Here is a 22,346-nt window from a genome sequence, read left to right as displayed (position 1 = left end):
TTTTAAAAGTTTTAGAACTCATGCCTTAAAAGATAGCGAATATTAAACTCAAATAACATTTTTTTATTCCAATTTGCTAGGAAACCGAAGAGAGGAACACTTCGAAGATCAGGGAACTGGAAAATCTCCTCTCAGAAGTCCGAGTCGAGCTGGAATCGGCCCGGGTGGAGGCAGAGACCCGACTCAATCGACAAGAGGAGCGCCTCCGGGAGGCTGAGCTCCGGACCGACAGCTTGGATCAACTGAGAGAACAAATCAGTCGTCTCCAAGCGGAAAAAGAGCTGCTTAGAGTGGAAAAAGAGGAGGTAAGAAATTGCTCAGTATCAATGCAAAGAAGATTAAAGAAAATCTGAGTTTTAAAAATAAGTGAATCAAAAGAAAAAAAAAATTTTTAAGCTAAAATTGGAAGTAAAGATGTACTTCTAACTAAAAGATATGCACATCTAAAGGAGCCGTTATCCTGTTGACAAAATCTTAGATCTGATTGTCACAACCTAACTAACGAAATTTGCAGTAGCAAATCTCATACACATTAGCATAATGCTTAAGAAATGAAAGAAATTATAATCTATAACGTGCTTTAAATGTAAATATATAGTAAAATTAAAGGCTCGGAATTCTTTGAAATAAAAAATTTCATGAACACTCAAACCAAATTAATCTTTAAAAACGAATCAAAACAAATAGCGATCTACTAACAGGAAAAAAAATGCATTGCTATATACAAAATAAAACAAAAATGTTGAAAGAAAACTATAAAAGTAACTTCCAACATTCCCGTGAAAAGAAGAATATAATGAATCAGCATAATAAAAGTAAAACGGGAGGTTTATGATTTCGTAACTTATTTTCATTCATGTTTAGTTTTATTCTCAAGCGTAAAAAGAATTCTCTGTAGTGCTGGACGCCTAAATAGAATTTGAGATTTCACATGAGCATAGATATTTTTAATCTCTGCCTAGCTTTGCAGGCAGCATTGGATAATTATATGTACTGATATTTAACAGTTTTATCAAGTAATACAGGATTATTTAATAAAGCAATAATAATTATAATGAAAAATAAAAATATTAATTAATAAGTAATTTTAATAAATAAACAGTATGTAGTATTTTAGATATGTTAATCATATTATGAAGCTTCTGTTTAGATATTATTTAATTAACGAATGTTTGGTTGTTTGGCTTCGAATCTCGTATTTTTTTCTTGTTCCGTCAATTTATTGTCTTGGTAACTGAAGAACAATCAAACTAGCCTGTTTTCATCATGAAAATATGCCGATACTTTAACTTTCGTTTTATAGAAATGAGTTATCTTCTGCCTCATGAAGAGAGGCTAACATTTAGCCTTTATTTACAAATTCTGAATATTATAATACAGGTCTGGATAGAAATCCATGCTATTTTTTATCTTTTTTGCATACTTCAGAAAGCAAAATGGATTCAAACATTTTAAAAATCAGTATCTGTCAAAGCTCTAGCCTTGGTATACATAAATATTACAAAATAATGTTTATATTAAGAACAAGATGGCTCAAGAAAAGAAATGTCCTAGATTCTTTCTAGGAATTCCTTAGAAAAAAATGCCTTGAATTGCTTTTTTTTTTTTTTTTTTGAAAAATGCCTTGTTTTTTATTAGATATATTGAAAGAGTACCTCATTTTAAGCTTTTATTGTATTAATATCCTACCAGTTCTTTTAATAACCATTCTATCTAATTTGTCTTAGATAAACGATTATAACTAAAATTAATATTATTACAGGCCATAATTATAATTAAAATGGTAACGCTAAATAAGTCCTCAATCTTAAATATTCATAAAAATAAACATCGGTGAGAATTTAATATTCTGAATCTTGAGCTGCCTTTAGAATAACTGACTCAATCAATCAAAGAAAATATTTAAAAGAAGTATTTTTTACTTGGAGATATTTTTACAGTATTCTGCTAAGTGAAAGTTAGAGGTAAAAAAATAGTAAATGAATTGGTAGGATAAAAATTAACTTAGTAAATTAACTTTTACTCGATCAACAATTTTGCAGAAACATAATATCTTAGATCAAAATTGATCTCTGAGGTGTGCGTTCTGAAATCTGAGTCAAATTCGAACTCATGATCTCAATCATAGTAGTAGCCCCAATTAAGTGGGAAACTGTTTCATCATTGATATGTTTTATAACTTTCCTTTTAACACTTTCATCGCGAGAGACGAGATTACTCATCTTTCAGGAATTAGTATTTTTACCCGGCTTAGGAATTATTATTATTATTTTTCAAATTAAAATAAACAAGTTTTAAAGGATTTTGTGTTTTGTTTCAATTTTAGCGCTGCGGAGAGCGGCGCAGACTCTTTGCGCAGAGGGTGGGACAAAGACGCGCCATAGCCGCGATGAAAGTGTTAAGTAAAAGAGTTACACTTCGAGGAAACTAGAAAACCTTAAAAGGATAAGAATTGTTGCTTTAATCTTTTCGTGCCAGAAACCTCCTCCACAAAACCATTAGATGGACCATATATTAACCACCACACTTTTACCTCCTAATTATGTAACACCTCCTTCTGGAAATTTATTTTTGTTTTTATTCGCTTAGAGGTATTCATACTCAAATTGGGAAGTGTCTCCGTATTATCCTTTTCCTTATAAATTTAATTATGTCTAATGGCAAGTTTCGGCTAAAACATTACGTAATTAAAAGCACGTTTCGGACACTAGATGATAAAAAAAAAAACTGAGCTCACGTCCAATTTAAACAAAATCTGCTGGTAATCTTCAAACGCTTAAACTTCTTTGCATAATAAAATAGAAATAGCCCAGTTTAAATGAAAATTCCTGCTTTGCTTCTGTTCTTATTTATTAATAGCTACGTTTGTTAATACTATACTATTTTAATAAATAGCCAATTTCAATGGAAGAAATTAAGACTAGAGAACTTCCTGAACTTTCCAAAAGAAACTTCTTCTTGTTCTTTCTTTTGCAAACCACTTGCAGCCCACACCTTTTCTCAGCTGATTACCAAAGCATGACAGAGAGCAAATAAGAACACAGTTGTTGCCACCTGTCACCTGCCCACTGACTAATTTCTCCGCCACACCTCGGCACTTTTCTTCCATTCAAGGCACGATAAGTACAGAATCGTGTCGCTCAGATAATAAGGTTCTAAACATGGTGTGAAACTAAACCGCGTGCGCAAACATTTCAAGCTGCCAACGAATGTAATAAAAATTCTTTTCATCACGTTTTTGATTCAAATTTTTTTATCGTTTTTATTGAGGATGATTCATCAGAAAGAACGGGAAATAAAAAAATTTAAAAAAAACTGGTCTCTCAGCGAAATTAGGTTAGATTTCTTTCATTTAATCATTTTTAAGGCCCTGGGAAGCATACTTACCACTGAATTCATCATTTTTAACCTGTTAAATGGATTCTGACAAAATACGTTGTTGTTGCTGCTGCTACTTATCCCCCTTGGATGAACTCCAATTCAAACCAAGTCCAAGAGATCGGTGAAAGGGGGGCGCAGTAGCTTCTGCGGGAAAGAACCCCTGAGCATTCGAGGGCAGACTTTAACAACCCCTTAACACAGGGGAGCGCTTTCACACACCTCACAGACAGAACAAACGGTAAAGAATAACCGGGCCCGAACCAGGACACCCAGATCACGGGGAAGATGCGCTACCCCTAATCCCAGACGCCGGTATGATAAAATATTTCAATACAAAACGAATTGAATATAAGTTAATTACTCGGTTAACAATTTATATGTCCGTTTAAAACTGTTTTCGCATCTCTGATTCAAGCTGTCATTGTTTAAGTTTAGAAAATATGAAAAATATACATGCCTAAATATCTAAAAATTGTAATTAATTTAAAATGGTTAAAATCAATTGATTTTATCTGATAACCCAAATGATAATGATATTTAGATTATTATATATTAAAATAAGAAAAATTGAATATATTTTATTAGACAAAAAAGTACCCTTAAGAAGATTTAATTTTATTTAATTTTCTGTTTGAGATATAAAAGAAGGATTTTTGGGTCGGGAATCATAATTTTAAACAATGGTCAGATGATGAGAATGACATCTGGATAGCCACTGATTAGGGTTAAATAATACATTTCTTTAAACGAACGATTTATTAATTTTATGGAAGATTCAAAATCAAACCGTTTTTTGAATATGTGTTTATGCAGTAAAATTTTTAGTTATTCTCTCTTGTTTTATTTTGATACAAGCAATGAAATAATGTGCGATTCTTTTGCCTGCAAATGCCTTTTCAGTTAATAAAATTAAGATGTCCTCGTTGATGAATTGTGATACATTGCGCAACGTTACTAACCTTCTGTTCTGCGATAAAGTAACATTTAATGTATAGTTGCGCAATGAGCGGGAGAGGGAAGTATTGTTTTAGTTTGTTTTTTTTCAATTATACGATTGTACTTTTCTCTTGCCTTTAATTGATTTATCTTTAATACTTTGATTTATAATGCATTGTTAGCTTAGTCATCAAAAGCCCCCAAAAAAGTCATTTATATCTGTTAAACCATTGTCTTTGATTATTTTCCTTCCTTTTTCTATTAATTGCATTGTGTGTATAATAATCTAATCTAATAATATATCATCTGGTTTGTAAAGCAATAGACGGAAATAATTTAAATAGTTACTTAACTAAAATACATAACCTTCTAGTTCAAAATCTTCCGGGAATTTTAAACAATGATAGAGGCTATGATTACTTTCAGAATTCTTAGACAATAATTAGAAGTAAATTATTTCTACTCCAGTGTCATTTAAAATACCCATTGGAAATGTTCATGTAAATTCCAATGTGAAATGTTATAAATTAGAGATACTAGTGCTGAAATTAGAATTAAAGTAGAAAAATCTCGTTATAGCAGTTTATTCAGAGATAATGAAAGTAATTTTTCTTGCTCATACTAATTACCTTGGATAAATCATTTTATGTTTGCTACTCATGAAGTAAATTTCCTTTGAAGAACAGGAGTAATTCTAATTTTTGAATGGAAATATCACGGATTTTAGCCGAGTTCTTAGTTAAAAAAAGTATATCAAAGTGGCCAATGATGAAATTATTTATTTTGACGAAATAGGCAAAGCATTTCTAAGCCACCTCCCCCTCTTTTAATAAAAACTTCGATTTAATTTCACATTTCAGGACATTTTTAATGCACCAATAGTTTATTTTATATTAATATTTTTATTTTATTCACTTAGAGAATACTTTTCTTTGTCTATTATGATTCCAGACTACCCGATATTCATATTTGTATACATTATTATTGATGCAGGTATTCAGTTTCACAAATGTTCTAATAACTATGTGAACGTATTAAAACATATATTAAACTAGTTAATTATTCTTTTTGAAATAAGAGGCAGGGAATAATACTATCTTAACATTTTGCCATTCGTAAAATTTACATTATTTACAAAATTATTTGGCAACTAGATGAATAAATTTTTAAGTGAACAGCTTGCGATCCCCCCCTCTCAGCCCAAGGCCTCTAGGCAGTTGCCTAATCTGCCTAGTTGGAAATTGCCCCTGAAAGTTGTGGGCATTGATAATTCTATTTTTCCCACTGTTCGTCTTGCATAAGCCCTCCATGTCCGCAAATCCTACTTCTTCAAGTTAAAAACCTGCACGAATGTAGAAACCGATCAAATTTGGTGTTCTGTGAACCACAAGACTGGATATAGAAACCTCCATCTCATCATAGTATGAACACTGGCCGTTCGATAAATGCGGAAGGGGAGGGAAAGTTTGCAATATAGTTCTAACGAGCTGTGTACCGAGTGGGCTGGAATAGAGCAGGCGTGCAGTGGCAATGTTCTATTAAATTAATGGACTGAAAAATGGAATGGCATGAGATAATTGATCTGGGACCTAGGTTATTAACATCATTTTAATCACCCAACTACCAGCTCAATCTCAGTACAGCAGCTTTGGTCAAATGCCTAATTTGCCTAGTCGGAAATCCATTATTGATCAAAATTGATCTTCAAATGTGTACAATATTTTATCTTTAGATTTCCTTTCAATGTAATAATTTTTGTAAACGTACAGTATACAACAAGCAATTATAAATTACTGGCTATACCAGAAATAATAATAATAATAATAATAATAATAAAACATGAATATGATAGGTTTGGAGATACAAAGAGCGTTTTTAATGGTATGGATTGGGGGGAGGGAGTATTCCGCTCTATCCGGCTTTTTTTATTCTCCAACCTTCCCTTCAGCCACTTTTCACAAGATAGTTGGGTTCGTTAAGATTTTTTCTATGATTGTGTAACTTAAGATGTTCATTTTTCTTTTTTCACTAGACACTGAAGCGTCTTCAGTTCAGTGAGCAGTCCCGCACCCGCTGGGAATCGGAGGCCAACCGGGCCTCGGAAGAGGTGAACCTTCTCAAATCTCAAGTGCACCACCTGCGCACGGAGTTCACCACCCACCGGGAAGACCTAATCAAGAAGCTGGCCGAGACACGGTTCGACGCCGAAGCCGTGCAGGAGCTCCACACGCAGATGTACGGATGCTCTCTTTACAGATTATCCTCTAAATCTTTCACGTCTCTTTCTCCTCTGTATAATCTAGCTCTTTCTTTTTTTTCGGCAGCAAACTCGGAAAGACGTGAAGAAAGTTGGCTTCTTTTCAGTCTTCGTTTATATGTTAAGCTTTAAAAAATAGACTTTCTAGCGTACATGAACTGGAATTTGAAAATAACTATTACCTAAACTTCTATTTTCAAAACGTTAAAAAATTTATTTTCTGAGAATCTCTGAAACATAAAAATTCTGGTTCACTGTACCATTCATGAAATAAATAATATGACGCTCTAGGAAAAAGTACTAGTAAAGGCTGAAAGTAAATATTACATATCAGCATTATTACTGTATTGGAAAGATGAAATAGATTGATAGGAATGGCATTAATTTAAAAGTTATGATTCTTTATTTCTAGCCAGATATTGTAGCATAAAGTTGGTTGATACAATTTTGTTTGTTTGTTATTTTCTGAGTTAAAATGGACCACGGTGATCTAGTAATACGATCTCGATTTCGAACCAGGAAGGATCAGATACCAACACGGGCGTCGGCTTTTTCATCTGTCCGCGACTCAATACAACGATGACTAGCCTAAAAAAACCTTTACAATGCTTCCAAATGGACTATTATAACTAAACTGAATTTCCCGAGTTAAACTTTTCTCGAATAATAGAATAAATTATGATAATTTTTTTATTTACTACCAAAATCTTTAACTTTTGTGAAAGTATTCGTTATAAAAAAAATATGATCGCCTAATTCGTCGATCTAAGATCTTCTTTTCTTAAAAATGTCTCTCAGAATATAAATTCTTTGTTAATTTCACATTGCAATTTCCGTATGTCATTTTTCTAATATAGCAATATCAATAAGAAAAAGTTTCTGACCAGGTTGGTTCAGTGAAATTGCTTATTTCAAAAGCTGTCTCTCAGGAGTGTCTGCGTATTTCCTACCATTCAACTATGACAGATTAAAACACACTCTTTCAGTTATGCGTCTCGGAAAACAACAACAAAAAAAATCCTGTTATTGTTATCACACAAAATAAGCTGTCACTGTAGAATAGTACATTTAATGAGCCCTGCCATTTGAGGAAATAGGTGCGGTGTAGTTTGGCTGGATTGAATGTATCAAAACAAGATTTGACGATTCGCCAAATATTGAGAGACAGGCTCAAAAAAATAGACTAAAAATAATATGCTTATTCCAAAATTAAAACGTTATTGATTTGTCTTTAAAGTTTTTGAAATGCAAGGTTCATAGAAATCGGATCTTTGAGACTAAAAAAAGGCGTTAAAGAGTTACGAAATATCCAATTTTTATATGTATATTCAACAAATAATAAATTTTTTTTTTCTTAAAACGTAAAAAAATATCAATATAGACATTAAGTTCAACTATAAAAAAAATTAAATTATTCATTTATTTATTAAATGTAAGTTCTCATTGGTAATTTGAATATTTTTAAATTAAGAATACATTTTTGCCCCGGCTTTTGCAAATTACAATAAATTAGCAACATTTCAATTGCTATCCAAATTGAGAAACATTCCTTTTTTTAAATATCATCATGTTTTATCAAGTAATTATTTGCGGATATTGGTTCAAATTGGTGGTTAGAAGAATTATGTACATTAAAGAATTTAAATTGGATTACATCTTGTAACGTAGTATATTAACGATTATTCTTTTGCAATTAGATTGAGTTCAATATATATATATATATATATATATATATATATATATATATATATATATATATATATATGTGTGTGTGTGTGTGTGTGTGTGTGTGTGTGTGTGTGTGTGTGTGTGTGTGTGTGTGTGTGTGTGTGTGTGTGTGTGTGTGTGTGTGTGTGTTTTAAAATATTTCTAAAAGAATTTTTCAATGTTTTAAAAAATATTTGTAGTATACTGTTTCTAGTAGTTGTCGCTTGCATAAAGAATAGCAAAGCATTCAAGGGTCGCTAAAGGATATTGATAAGATTTTATTTATGCATTTTTAAATTTAAGATGGATCAGCAGTTAAATGAACGCCCAATTTCGAAAAATCATGATGGTCATTTTGTGACAGACCTCGTCATTTCAAACCAATATCACCCTAACTCCAAATTTCCGCGGCACACCAATGAAGTTATCTTTGATTCTCTTTAGTTTTAGCGTGAATCAGGTCCACATACTTAGTTGTCCGTTAATGGATTTTCAATCCACCAACCTTGAAACTGAAACTTTACCACCAGACCACAGCGACCATACATTATATGTGAAAAAATTAAAGTAATAATTAAGTAATAATCATACCACGTTAAATTTATTAAAATTGAAAAAAAATATTTCCTTTTTCTTAAACAAATTTAATTTTTCGTATAGGGTTAAGATTTCGTTACTTTATGGACTGCATATTTTATACTAAGCGTACTGTGATTTATTTCAACAAGATATCCGGAAAATAATGTTCGCAATTTTTTAGGCTTCTGTGACTAACACTTATGAACGGAACGAAGCAAAATTTCATATAATTTGTTAAAAGAATTTTGAAATGAATTATGAAAAAAAAATGCTGAAGTAACCAACAGATGAGGTTTTGGCACTAAAGAAAAGGAAATGGTTGGGTAATTACAAGAAACACACGGTAAATGAATTATGCGAAATTTTATTGCTGTTTCAGTGATTAAAAATGCACGTACAGAACGAAATTGTATAAAACTTATAGAAAATAATCTTCATTCATTTTTACGATACTTAGCCGAAGCGCAACATTTTCAATTCTATGGCCTATCCTGTGTACAAGATATGTCATGGGTGATTTTTTATATTTTTCGTTTCCTGATATTACACGCCCATATTTTCCACAGTCAGTATATGAAATTTCCTACCATGCCTCCATTCGTTTTAGTTGCAGTTGTTTCCTACGGAAAGTTATTTTATGGCCATACTGTTGTTTTCCAAGTAAATTGATACATTTTAAATTTAATAGATTCATAGCATTATTAGGCTTATATATAAGATTAAGTAAATTTTAATCACTCAAAAATCTAATCCAAAACTAAAAGTGGCCTTATGTGATAGTCTAAACTTTTTAAAGTGCCAAAAATTGCTCTGTTTTAAAAAATGACCATAATTTTAAAAAATGACCATAAAATAAAATATTTGACAAAATTGTCGCCTTTATGTAATTCAGAATTTTGTTACCATTAGGTCAACTTTTTAGTACATGGTTCATTGTAATCAGAAGTCTCTTTATGACATTCATTCTGACTCAGCAAAGCTTGCCCAACCAATCTGTAACTTCAAACACCGACAATCGTTTCGAAACAGGCCCGACCAGAATGTGGGCTCACGACGATAGTGGAGAAGAAAAAAAAGGACGTCAACACATAAGGTCAATAACGTCAGCGGAAACGACGCACGTGCATGCTAACTTATCAAATTTATGAGGAAGAAAAAAGAAAAGGTGAAAAGACGGGGCGACAGTCAGCAGAGCAAGAACCGTTCGGTGCTCCCGTCAAAAACGAACGGGTCATCATCTTCCTCAACCCTCATTAGGACGAGATGTGACTGCCATTAGAGATGACTTAGCATTTGTGTCCATTTTTAGCACCTTAAGAAAAGTCAAAATTAGTAGCTGTTATTCGTAGAAGGGTTTAGTACTTGCTTTTGGTATTTTATTAGGAAGGGGTGCATCTATTTCATAGCAGACTGTTTCGCAACTGTGCAGTTCTAGCTCTTTTAGCATCTTGAACAGAGCTAGGATTTGGAGCTTTTATATATACAGTGGAATGTTATTTTGAATTTGAACTTATTGGATGAACAGTTTCGCTGTTCCTTTATTGTGATATCGAGATTGATTTTTTTTTTTTCCTTTCTTTGGTAACCATATGGTCAATATATCCAATTTCAATACCGTGATGCTTCTTTCTTTTTTTATTATCACTGAATTGAAAAAAACTGTACTTGGAATTATTTCTGTTAGTTTTTAATCAAGTTTACTCCAAAAGTGGCCAAATTAGACTGATAAAATGTGTCTTTTTACACTAAAATTATATATGTTATTGTGAAAGTTATTTATCAAAGGGGCGTATTTTTTATTTGCCCCTTTTTGTGAATGCCAACTCAATAACTCTAAATAAGCACAACAAGCTAGATTAGTGAAATTTGGTATATGGATTTATCACCAAATTTGTAGATTTGCATTAATAAATCCAACAAATGGTTTACTATCCGTCAATTCATGTGAATATGAATACAAAAACTCAAAAATGCAATAATATAATGATTGGGATGATTTTCAATAGCTTAACAAAATAAGTCTCCTGAATTTATATATCGGGCCCCATTGTATGAAAAATATGAAATCCAAATTGCGTACTTTTCTTCACAATACTAGACACAAAACTTGCCGTAAAATAAAGTAGAAGAAAAAACCTCGCTGATTCATTTCAACTTTTCAGAAATTAGCAAACCTTCATATGTATACGCAACACTTAAAAAAGGATAACTGTAATTCAAATGCACGCTAAAAATAAACATCGCTTGAAAAGGTAAAATAAAACGTAGGAAATTATTATTGATATATTACATTGAAAAAATTAATAATGCTTCATTAGATTTAAAGTTTTAATTATAGCTTAGAATTTGTTAGTAAATGTTTAATGAAACATAATTAAGAACGCTTCGTAGAACTAAGCCTAATATTAGTCTCAATATTTAACATATGCATATTTATGTCTTAATGTAGTGGATGTGGAATGTAATATGATTAAATATGCAGTTTAGTTATCGAACTTTTAGTTAATTTTAATTATCGAAATTTTCCAATTTATTGCCTTTCTACTGCTAATTTATATTATTAAGAAAAAGCACCCAAATTTTATTATATTTTAGAAAAGTTAAAACTGGAATTTTTTTCTCTTACTTTTTTAGACATTGAAGTAAGCCTGTATTTTGCAATTTATCTTATTTAAATTCAATCTACTTAACTAATTTAAGCACGTTTATATAATGCGTAAATTTTTTTAGATTAACGTCATAAAGGATTTTTTGCATTAATTTTCAGTGTTAATTGTTTTGATGAATATCGTAAAATATTTCTAAAATGATTTTTCAAAAAAAAAATGTTAGGATTTTTTTTTCTAATAGAGTTTTATAGATTCATTAAAGAAATAAACTAGATAGAGAAAGTGCATGCTTCCAGAATCGAATCCACCACAAACCCGAAATGCATTTGCAGCCGATACACGTCGATCTCGGGCGCTTTAAGTATTGCATTCTATGAAACTCCTTCCTTTCTTAAATTGTTCAGTTTAATTTCACATTTGAGGCCATTTTTAGCTTAATAAACATGATAATTATTTATTTTCAGTTAATTTTTTTTTATTTAAGTTATGTTGGGAAAATGCATACGTTATTTTTTTATTTATTTGTTATGACTCATGATTATGTGGTATATACTTTTGTACATAATATTATTTAAGCAAACATTGGTATTTAGAAATACTGTAAAAACTATGTGAATATCAAGAATCATATAATAATATGGTAATGTGAATATAATAGTAATGTTGACAAAGTGTTCAAATTATCTTAATATTTTATAATTCACAGAATTCATGGGTTTTTTTATAAATTTATTTATTTGACAGCTACACTTATACAATTTTTAACCAAGCTGCTTGTGGTCCCTCCACAACCTAACGGCTCCACGCGGTAGAGCCTAGTAGAAAATTCCTTAATGATTGCCAGCAAAATTCGATGGGGTCTAACATTTTACCTCATGTTTGGTCTAGAGGTTTGGCAAATAGTTTGGTAGCTCAGATATTTTTCTCGTCACCAAACCACAATTTAGCGGCAACATTTTATTTCGATAAAATATTTTAAGCTTTTGAAAGATTCTTTTAAGATTTGCCAGACATTTTAAGAGCAGAGAGACTAGGCAAATAATTAAGGTCGCAAATTTGAGAGCAATCCTCAAGCATCCTGGCGCAGTATGGCCAGGAATGGCCCTTGTGCCAAAAAAACCCAAACTAACCAACCAACTAACCTAACCAACCTCAAGCATCTCGTTTAAAAGTTTTTTGCTAATTGTCAAATTAATATTTTTGTAAAAAAATATAAATATTAGCACTTATACATTAATATTTCATCAAACGTAATTAGTCATGTTCCTATATGTAACATTAAATACGTTTTGTTATTAGATTTTATGGATGTTCGTTTATTAAACCCAACATCTGTTTCGACAGTGTTGTGTATGTGCACGCTTGGATGCTGAGAAGTCTGGAATAATAATAGATACATATATTATAAATAAAAATACATATAATACATATTCACAATGTTAATATAATATAAATTTTTAAATAAATCATTAGTATGTTAAAAATTGCTGAAAAATGAAATTGAAATTACTGCCTTTTTAAAAGAGAAGGCTTACATAAAGCCGCAAAATACCTTCCTCCACTGGTTAAGAATCTGGAAGATTTTTGTTGAAACGAATATTTCTAATTCATGCTGCGGCTGTCAAGATTTTTCAATAAATCATCGATTGTTCTTTTATTAATTATCACATTATTTACTATTATTAATTTTGAAATGAATATCTATAATTATTTTTACTTTTATTTTTATAGTGAGGAACAGCGCCAAGTTCTAGAAGAAATGCAACACCGCCTCAGAAACACGGAAGGAGAGAGAGACCAGCTCCAGACAGCTCTCAAAAGTACCCAGCATGGTCAAACTCAGGTGGTTATCTCATTACCTTTATGCACTGCCATCAAATAAAAACGAGAAGTTTCGTATATATTTAGGGAATAATAGTGGGAGCTACTGAATCTGAGAACAAAATGTCATTTGTGATTTTTTTCCATAATACAGTTAATAGTAGAATCACAACAGTTTTATATGGTTATAAATCACTTCCATTAGTGTAGCCTCACGTTTTTATTAAATAGTCAACGCTTCTCTTAATGGAGCTCAAAATATTATCAGAAATGTTCGGAAGAGAGCTCACCGAGACCTCCATTCATATACAGGAAAGGGAATGCAAAAGAAATAAGCGTCAAATAAAAGGCTTAATCCATCGTGAAATTAGGTTTAATATGTTAGCTACTATGTAACTTAGCTGTAGTTCATATCTTCTGTCTAATTATATGATTTATTCTACATTTTAGGTAAGAGATAATAAAGAATGGGTCTTCTTATTAAATAATTATGGTCAGAATGTCCTTTTTATGGCTGTATTAGCTTGTGTCTAAAAAAGTTTATGGAATTTTAACAATCATTCGGTGGTGTTTTCGAATGTATGATCTAAAAGAGGGTCACCTTTCAGCTATTTAATTTCATATTTGGAATTAGTATTTGAAATGTATATATGATATTCAATGAAAAAAATTCTTATCCATATTAAAAATCGGATGATTATTTCTCCGGATAATTCTCGAGATTTTAATTTAAAGAAGGAATAATAGTCATTATTCTTAGTGTTGAATTTTATTAAAAATTAATGGGGACCAATATGAGAACCAATATCAAATATATTCAATATCTTTTTATAAGTTAAATATGCCCATTGAAAATGTATGAAATATGAAAGAAAAATTCAGTGAAATTTCTGAGAAAGTAGGAATTTTTCTGCTTTTAAATTCATTAATGAAAATGATGACTGGACTTTTTTCTCTTAAATATATATGCATAAAAATCATTTAAAAGTTTTTTTTTTCGAGAATTTTCAAGTTTTATCAAGTCCATAATCAAGAAGTCCATATTTATTCAATAATATTTAAATTATATTAATTGTCGAATAATACAGATATAATTGATATCTTTTTCTCTCAAGTTATTGTAATGTTAATACCGTTGTTAAAATGTTGATTATCCGGGCTAATTTATATTTCATGCTATCGAAAGAAACGATTATTTGGAATAATTTTAATTTGCCTCCTTTTCGATTACCAAAATATGCTCATTTTATAATTTGATGAATTTTGCAAAATATCAAATATTTATAATCATGGATTAAATTAAACATTTCAATATAATGTTAATAAATTAAACATTTCAATACAACATTTTAATACAATGATGTTGATTTGAAAATTGCTACAATTTTCAATATATGACACTGTATTGAAACTCATTTCGCAATTTAATGCAATATATTAAATTGAAAATGAAATGTATTAATTTTAAATTAAATTTTAAAACTTTTATAATCTTTTAAATGGAATTTGAAACTGGGAAGTTTCTTTTGCAGCACAGTTCTGACAATGATTAATTCATTTTCCCCATTTCTTTAACTCTTTAAAGGGCCATTTTTTTCTAGTCATATTATGTTAAAATATTTTGAGGCTTGAAATTAGAATAAGAAAAGTGATTCATTTAGCTTATTAGATAATTCAATTTGATTAATTTAATTTGGTTAATTAATAATTAAGTAACAAATCAAGACACATCATTTTGTCTGAGATAAAGAACTGAAGCATCTAAGTTTCTGACTTACTAAAAAAATGTGTCAGAACTTATGCCAACTTACATAATTTCATACAAAGATTGATAAATTTGGTGGGAAGCATACTTCCCACGGCCTTAGAAAGGGTTAAATGAAATTTTATTATGGTACGAAAAGTTAACTTTTGTTCTCGAATAAAATGCGTAGGCGTTAGATGTTCTACTTGAAAGATGTAACATAATAACTTTATAGGGTGTTAACTCTTTTTCATTTTTTCCCTTTTGTTTTGCAGGTGGAGAACGGGTTACGTCAAGATGTAGAAAATCTTAAGCGGAGGTAGAAAACAGAAAAAAAAAACTCACTTATACTTTTTAACACACTGGGCAATTTTTCTTCCACTTCAATTCATAGTTTCTCTTAAAAACATGACTCTGCTTTAAATTAAAAAAAAAAAGAATAGATTGCAAACACAGAATTTTATTTTAATATGTTTTCGCGTCCTGCATTTCAAGTTCTTTCTCTAAATATATTAGATTTTCCTATGGACTAGTCTTTATAAAATGTGATAAATGAAATGCAGTGCGAATTGTTCATTTATAGATGTGATGTAAGAAATATTTTGTAAAATATGGAGTATCTTTGAATAGAAAGCGATTTTCTTTTCACTTTATATTAATTATTAAACAATCATACTTACAAAAAATGTTTAAACTAAGATAAGGGCTAATTAGTTTTATTTTTGTAAAGATATGAATTGTTGATATTATGGGTAAATTAATGGAAAATTGAAAATTGTGGAAGAAAAGTTTATAACTGCTTTTTTATGCCGAACAAATTTTTGTCACTAACTTATTGTAATATACTGGAATAAAAAAATTTTTCACTGTAACTTTCTAACTTTTTTGCGATTCTTTTTTCTCTTAACAATATTAACTATCTTAGCATAACAGGATATATGTGGTGATCTGGTGATTTCTCTACTTAACTAAAGAACAATATATATATATATATATATTCCTCTTTGGAATTGTCCTTAATGCTGTTTTCATAAAGGTATATTTAACCATAATCCACAATTTTGCTTTTTATATTTACAATTACCTCAATGTATTTTAGTTTATCAATTAATTTTTTTGCTAATTTTTTTATATAATTGAATATTTTTTTTATTTTTTATTTATTTATGTTTTTATCCTGAACAACATATTTAATTTGATTTTTGCCATCGTTTTTTAAGATACGATAGTATAATTAGTGCGATATAAATTTGAATAAGAACATTTTAATTAAATGTTTGAAAAAATTTATTTGACTACAAGCAAAAGCTATTAACTTAAATAATATTCAAATATTGCTAATAAATTGGTTATTCACTGCTATTACACAGAGCAATTATCTATTATATAAATGAATTTTTTAGCATTTTTTACATCTTATTTATAATGCACACATCTCTTTATCTTACTCACATTCTTTTTTTAAAGAGGTTTTAGAAGAATTATTTTATTGCCTAGTTCATTGAAAAAAAAAATTCGGAGCTTAGAAAATGATAGATATCTTTGATATATTCAGACATTCGATTTTTCCAAATTTGTTAAAGTTTTATATAAATAACATTTCTCAACAGTATACATGAAATTTCACGTTCTTTGGTTGCTCGCTGTTTTGAAAATTCATTGCTTATTTTTTACATAGAAGTAAGACCAGTAAAATAGAAACTCCATGAAACTATGATTGAAAACTTGAAAATTTCACATCCATTCTATCTGACTGCTTTTCTTAAATGCATGGATTGTAAAACCCATTTCCCATTTGTTTCGAAACTGTAGAAATAAACTAGGAATAAACAAAATGGAACAATTCATTCATTTAAATAAAAAATAAAAAATCTAGAAAAAAACCACTATTATTTGAAAAAAAATCAAAAAGGTATATTTGCTTATATATTTTATCTTAAAAGTATCTTTTGTCTTCGGAAATTTTATACTTAATGAGATATCTATTCAGTTTAAACTTGACTAGGTTAAAAATTTTCTTGTAATTATCTGTTGATTTATCCTTATAATGACGCAGTCTGAGATTTTAATACAAATTATAGTGACCATCAAGTTTGATTCGTGAAAATAAGTACAAATTAACTAACAATACAGCATTTCCTTTTAAACTAAGGAATACGTCTGAGGATAGCTGTAAAACTATATTTAATATTTAATTGATATTTTACGACTTCTCCTGTTGTTTTTAAAATAATTAATATTGTTTTATTAATAAAATAATATTAAAAATTAATTTATCTTCGTTAATAAAAAAAATAATCCATTTCCTGTCTTAATTTAAACCAATTCCAGATATTCACTAACAGAATTAAAAATAGTTCTTTGTGTTATAAACATTTTCCCCCCTTTTAATCTACAAATAAAACTCTTGTAAGGCCACAAATATTTCACTCATATGTTCTTTGAATTTATTATCGACTAACCATTTGAAATCCCAGCAAACAACTGATGTAAATTGTTATTTTGATTCTCATTTCCCCATATTTTGATGAATAAGACTTCCTATAAGCACGTAAAAAACAGCGCCGTCAAAAGTGACTAAAAGAAACAGGAAGAAATTAAATAGCCTGACCTCGTGGGATGTAATTCATGAAGAGCCTGCAATTTGCATTTTAACTAAAAGAAAGGTCATTTCGTCGAGTAATATAAAGGATGAGTCTGTAGGAGGAAATTAACTTCCTAGATTTTAACACTGAACGATGTACGTCATGTATTTTTACATTGTAACGACATGTATCTTTATGGGGTAGTTCTTTTTCTTTTTTTTTTAACTCATTTGCGTTTGATGAACTTAGTGAACCTCTTTGAGGTCAAATTATTTGTTTCAATTTCATGAAAAGAAAATTATTGTTGTTATTTTTGCTTTAAATAATGCGCATAATTCCATCTACGATGCCAGTTCATAAACATATTTCTTTCTTCTTTTTTATTCAGAAATTTGGATTTGAATCCTATTTCGGTTCAATTCGTTCTTCTCGAATATTAAATTATAAGCGCCTTTTCAAAAATAATTTTGATGAATAATTATCTCATTTTTTTGTAAAGAAAATATCATACCTTTTAATTATATTTTAAAAGTTCAATTCACATTCAGTTTTATGAGCTAAATTTGCTTGTCATTAAAATTAGTAGAAAGTTTGTACCTTATTTGATATTTGAAAGCTCCGTTGAAACTTTGATGCAATATTGATGACTGATTTTTTTAGACGCTCAAGTCTCCAGTTAACTCAGAAAATTTACTTGAAATATAAGTATTTCGCCTGAAGTACAGATAGATTCTCTCTTTCTATTAAATTGATTCACTAAAATATCACCTATTGATTTAATTAGTAATTGCATTGAAATTTAAAACACTGAAACACTGTTGATTGATTTTCTTCTGATTAAACGTCTAAATTTCAACTTAATTCAAAGAATATACTTAAAGCATCAATATTTCATAGGAAGTACAGATAAAAGTTTTCTATTTTCATTCAATTGACTCAGTATTACTACCTGACATTGGCTAAGCACCTTGCATCCAACTGAGTTTATTACTTCGGTTAGAGTGTTGATTTAAAAAAATTGATTCATAATAGTGATATTAACTATTACTTAAATAAACTATTTCATTAAATTTAAAGCATTTATGTACTTTTGATGATTAATTTTCTTATAATTAAATACTCGAACCTCCGAGTGTTTCAGAGAATATACTTAAAATATGAATTCCAGTTATAAAATATTTTTTATTTAAATATAGATAAAAATCCAGATAAATACATTGAAACACACTGAGGAAAATTGTCAGGTTTTGCACATCCTACGCGTTCTGTTTTAATGCATATGTGCAGATGCCTTCACTTTCGTTATAAAGACATTTCACTTTAGGGTAAAATTAATTATTTTTGCGAACAAAAACGCGCATGTCTGTAAAATAAATCCGTGATTAGTTTTTGAATTATATTTAAAAATCTCATTAAATCATGCAACGGAAGATTTTGTCCGAGCCATTTTCCCGAAAATATCTTACAAGGTCATCATAATAAAGAACCTATTTTATCAAACAATGCATCATATTTTTCCTTCCATTGAATTCTGTTTGATGGCTGAACTTCCCTAAAAACATACTCAGTTTATAATTTCAAAATATTTCTCTGTCATGAAATATATGCATCATTAGAGTCATATTATGACACTTTAATCTTGGAACAAAAATTTTAAAATTCTTTTCATAAATAAGCTGTTTTGAATCTCTTTTGTAACTAACAAGGTGATGCAAAATCCTATTTGTCCTTTACTATACAGGGTGTTTATAAAGTCCCGGACCCATTTTGATGTTTAATAACTCATAAAATAATAAAGATAGATTTAAATTAATAACATAAATGTTTAAATAGACTCAAAAAGTTTCATGACCCTTGTCAATGAACTTCCACGTGTGCCCCCTTCGTCGCACGGAGAATATCAAGTCGATAGTCAATTTCACGCCAGGTAGCGACAAGCATGTCGGCATCCACAGAGCCATTTGCGCACTTTATGGCGATTAACAATGCCAGAAACATGAAAGGATGCTTCATCGGAGAACATTATGCTCTTCAGAAAATCAGCAGCATCTTCTATCCTCCTTAGCATATCTGGTGCAAAGGCCATCCTCCTAGGTCTATCGTTCGGTTCCAAAACTTGAACAATTTGAACTTTGTATGCATGCAGTCTTAATTTTTTTCTTAATAACCTTGTACACCGTCGAAATTGGCATATCCAATTCTGTTGCCGCTGATCTCACAGATATTCTAGGATTGTGTAAAAATGTCTCTCTGACACGCTCAACATCAAAATCACTTGTGCAAGGACGTCTGGAACGTTTCTTATCTTCGATACTTCCAATTTCTAGAAAATTCTTTTTTCACCGCAAGATGCTGTTTTTGGATGGAGGATCTTTTTGGTAAATTCTTCTGAAATTTCTCTGTGCTTGCACTATCGATTTCATTTCTATGAACCACCATAAAATCTGTGCTTTCTTTTGTGGTGTATGCACTCTCCTTAATATCCGCTCGAATAAAACATCACATACAAAAGTACTACATAGAACAAACACATCAAAAGTAAACATAACATTGCAATAGTTGACAAAAACAAAAGAGAGAAAAATGCAATTAATAAGCAGACAATATTTAGAAAAGTACAGATATTTAGACTGGAAAATGAAATTATCTGAAATTAACCACACGCGCAGACGATATTTACAAAAGTAAAAATATTCAAACCTGAAAAGGAAAATATATGAGTTATGCCATCAATAAATGTCATAAGTGTGTTTATATCTTTATTATTTTATGAGTTATTAAACATCAAAATGGGTCCGGGACTTTATAAACACCCTGTATATTTGCGTTATATTCATAAATTACATTTTTTAATAGCAGAAAATAGAATAGAGAATAGAAAACAAATAGAGAATGGTTAAAACCATTTAGAAACAGATATAGATATTTAAAAATTGAACACTTCTGCATTTTACTTCTATGGTTGTATGAGATATTATTATCGATACTTAATGGAACATTCGCTATTGTTTTCCTTTCATAATAATAGACTTTTATCTTCTGTTCTAAATTATTCATTCACAAGAAATTCCAAACAAACAATTAGCGAATCTATTATGCCCAATTTTATTAAGAACGTGGAAAAAAGTCATTATTTTTCCCTAAAACCGTTTCTCGTTTCTGTGAGGATATATTTTCTTTTGTATTGTTTCAAAGTGCATATTCCATTAGAAAATGACGTGACTTCCTAGATCAGAATATGGTACTCACATAAAATAAAATAGGAATTATTGCTATCAAAAGGATGAAAAATGAAATAATATTAATTAAAAGAATCTAATAGTTATCTCATTTAATATATAAAATCATTTATCATATATAAATCATATCGAAGATATCGTATGAAAGATAATAATATAAAAATATATTAATTGTTCGAATTTGAGCTATTTCTTACCTATGACAATATTGTTTGTTTGAATATAAAAGTTGGAAAATTGAGAAATTTTGCAATGCGCATTCGCTCAATGTTTGTTCACTACATAGAGTAGCCGTATAATTTTGGAAATATGAAGTACCCATGTCAAAAAGGAATTGCTATAATTTGCAAAGTCAGAATAAGCATTAAATAACAAAACTTGATATATATTTAGGCCTCTACTTTAGTTCAAGATATGCGTTTTTAAACGATTAATTCAAAATTGTCGCCTTTTTTATGTGATCTTTTTATAATCACCAACAAATTATGAAAAAATAGCACATTTTATACTTCATATCTATACATGATATTGTAATTCTTTACGAGTTGATGGTAAAAAAATTTCTCGCATAGATTCAATTTTATATTATTTTCTTGTCTTTCATCTAATTAAACTGAAGGTGAAACTTACCCAAGATTTACTATTTCCTGCAAGTAATATTGCAACAAAATAATGATTCAGCTTTTTCTCGTTAATGACATATCTCTAAAATTAATTCCACGAAAACTTGATCTTTTTTTTTTTTCTTTCTTAAATCGACTCTGAACAATGCAGCCTTTATGCAAAGAAAAATTATGAAAAAAGTTCGCATGTCGAAATCGTTGCATTTTTAACTGTGACAACCAATGACATTAAACTCTGTCTGCTTCAGAAGTTGCCACTAATTGAGTATCAAAAACTTAACTGATAAATACTGAATGTTACGTATCGACTTTCAATGTTTTGAAAGTCATATCTTTAAATTCATTTTTAAAATATAATTCATTTCCAACTTTTTAAGAATGTTTTCCTGCTAATGAATAGCTTATGTGCGATTCAATGAAAAAAAATTCGAATAAGAAATTTTAAAAAAACATTCTGTAGATTAAATCTTTTTCATCTTAGAATAATACGCCATTCGTATTGCCAATTATTCTCAAACAATTTTTTAAAATAAAAAGCCGTTTATTCTTTTTTTTTCCAAGCAAACGATAATTTAAACTGATGATGGAATAAATGGAGATATCGCGCGGGTGGCATTATTCTTAGTGTGAGCCAGCTTTCCGAATGCGTCAGGCGCATGCGTGTCTGTTCTCAATCACGCAATGTTGCGGGAAGCCATAATTCGTGAGGCTCCAATTAGATATCAAAGAACCGATCGTACATAAATTTTATTCATTTCCTGTCTCCGGAAAGCGTGATTATTTTTCTGGTATGCCTCTATTATTTGCTTTATTGAGACCACTTCTCAAGGCCTCCCATGAAGAATAATTCTTTAAAATATAGTTA

The 22,346-nt window shown here is 29.8% G+C and overlaps 1 protein-coding gene across 2 annotated transcripts in view; it reads left to right on the top strand.

The window, feature by feature from the left end:
* LOC129963014 (restin homolog) overlaps positions 1-22,346 on the top strand; it is a 101,447-nt gene that overhangs the window by 70,712 nt on the left and 8,389 nt on the right. For both annotated transcript variants that reach the window (XM_056077029.1, XM_056077021.1), the window contains exons 14-17: positions 81-305; positions 6,350-6,552; positions 13,201-13,312; positions 15,310-15,353. In XM_056077029.1, the coding sequence (XP_055933004.1) occupies positions 81-305; positions 6,350-6,552; positions 13,201-13,312; positions 15,310-15,353 (584 nt within the window). The remainder of the gene's footprint in view (positions 1-80; positions 306-6,349; positions 6,553-13,200; positions 13,313-15,309; positions 15,354-22,346) is intronic.

The sequence above is a fragment of the Argiope bruennichi genome, chromosome 1 (genome assembly GCF_947563725.1).
Source record: "Argiope bruennichi chromosome 1, qqArgBrue1.1, whole genome shotgun sequence".
Lineage (NCBI taxonomy): Eukaryota > Metazoa > Arthropoda > Arachnida > Araneae > Araneidae > Argiope > Argiope bruennichi.
Note: the sequence above shows the minus strand (reverse complement) of the source record. Positions and strands in the feature narration are given on the sequence as shown.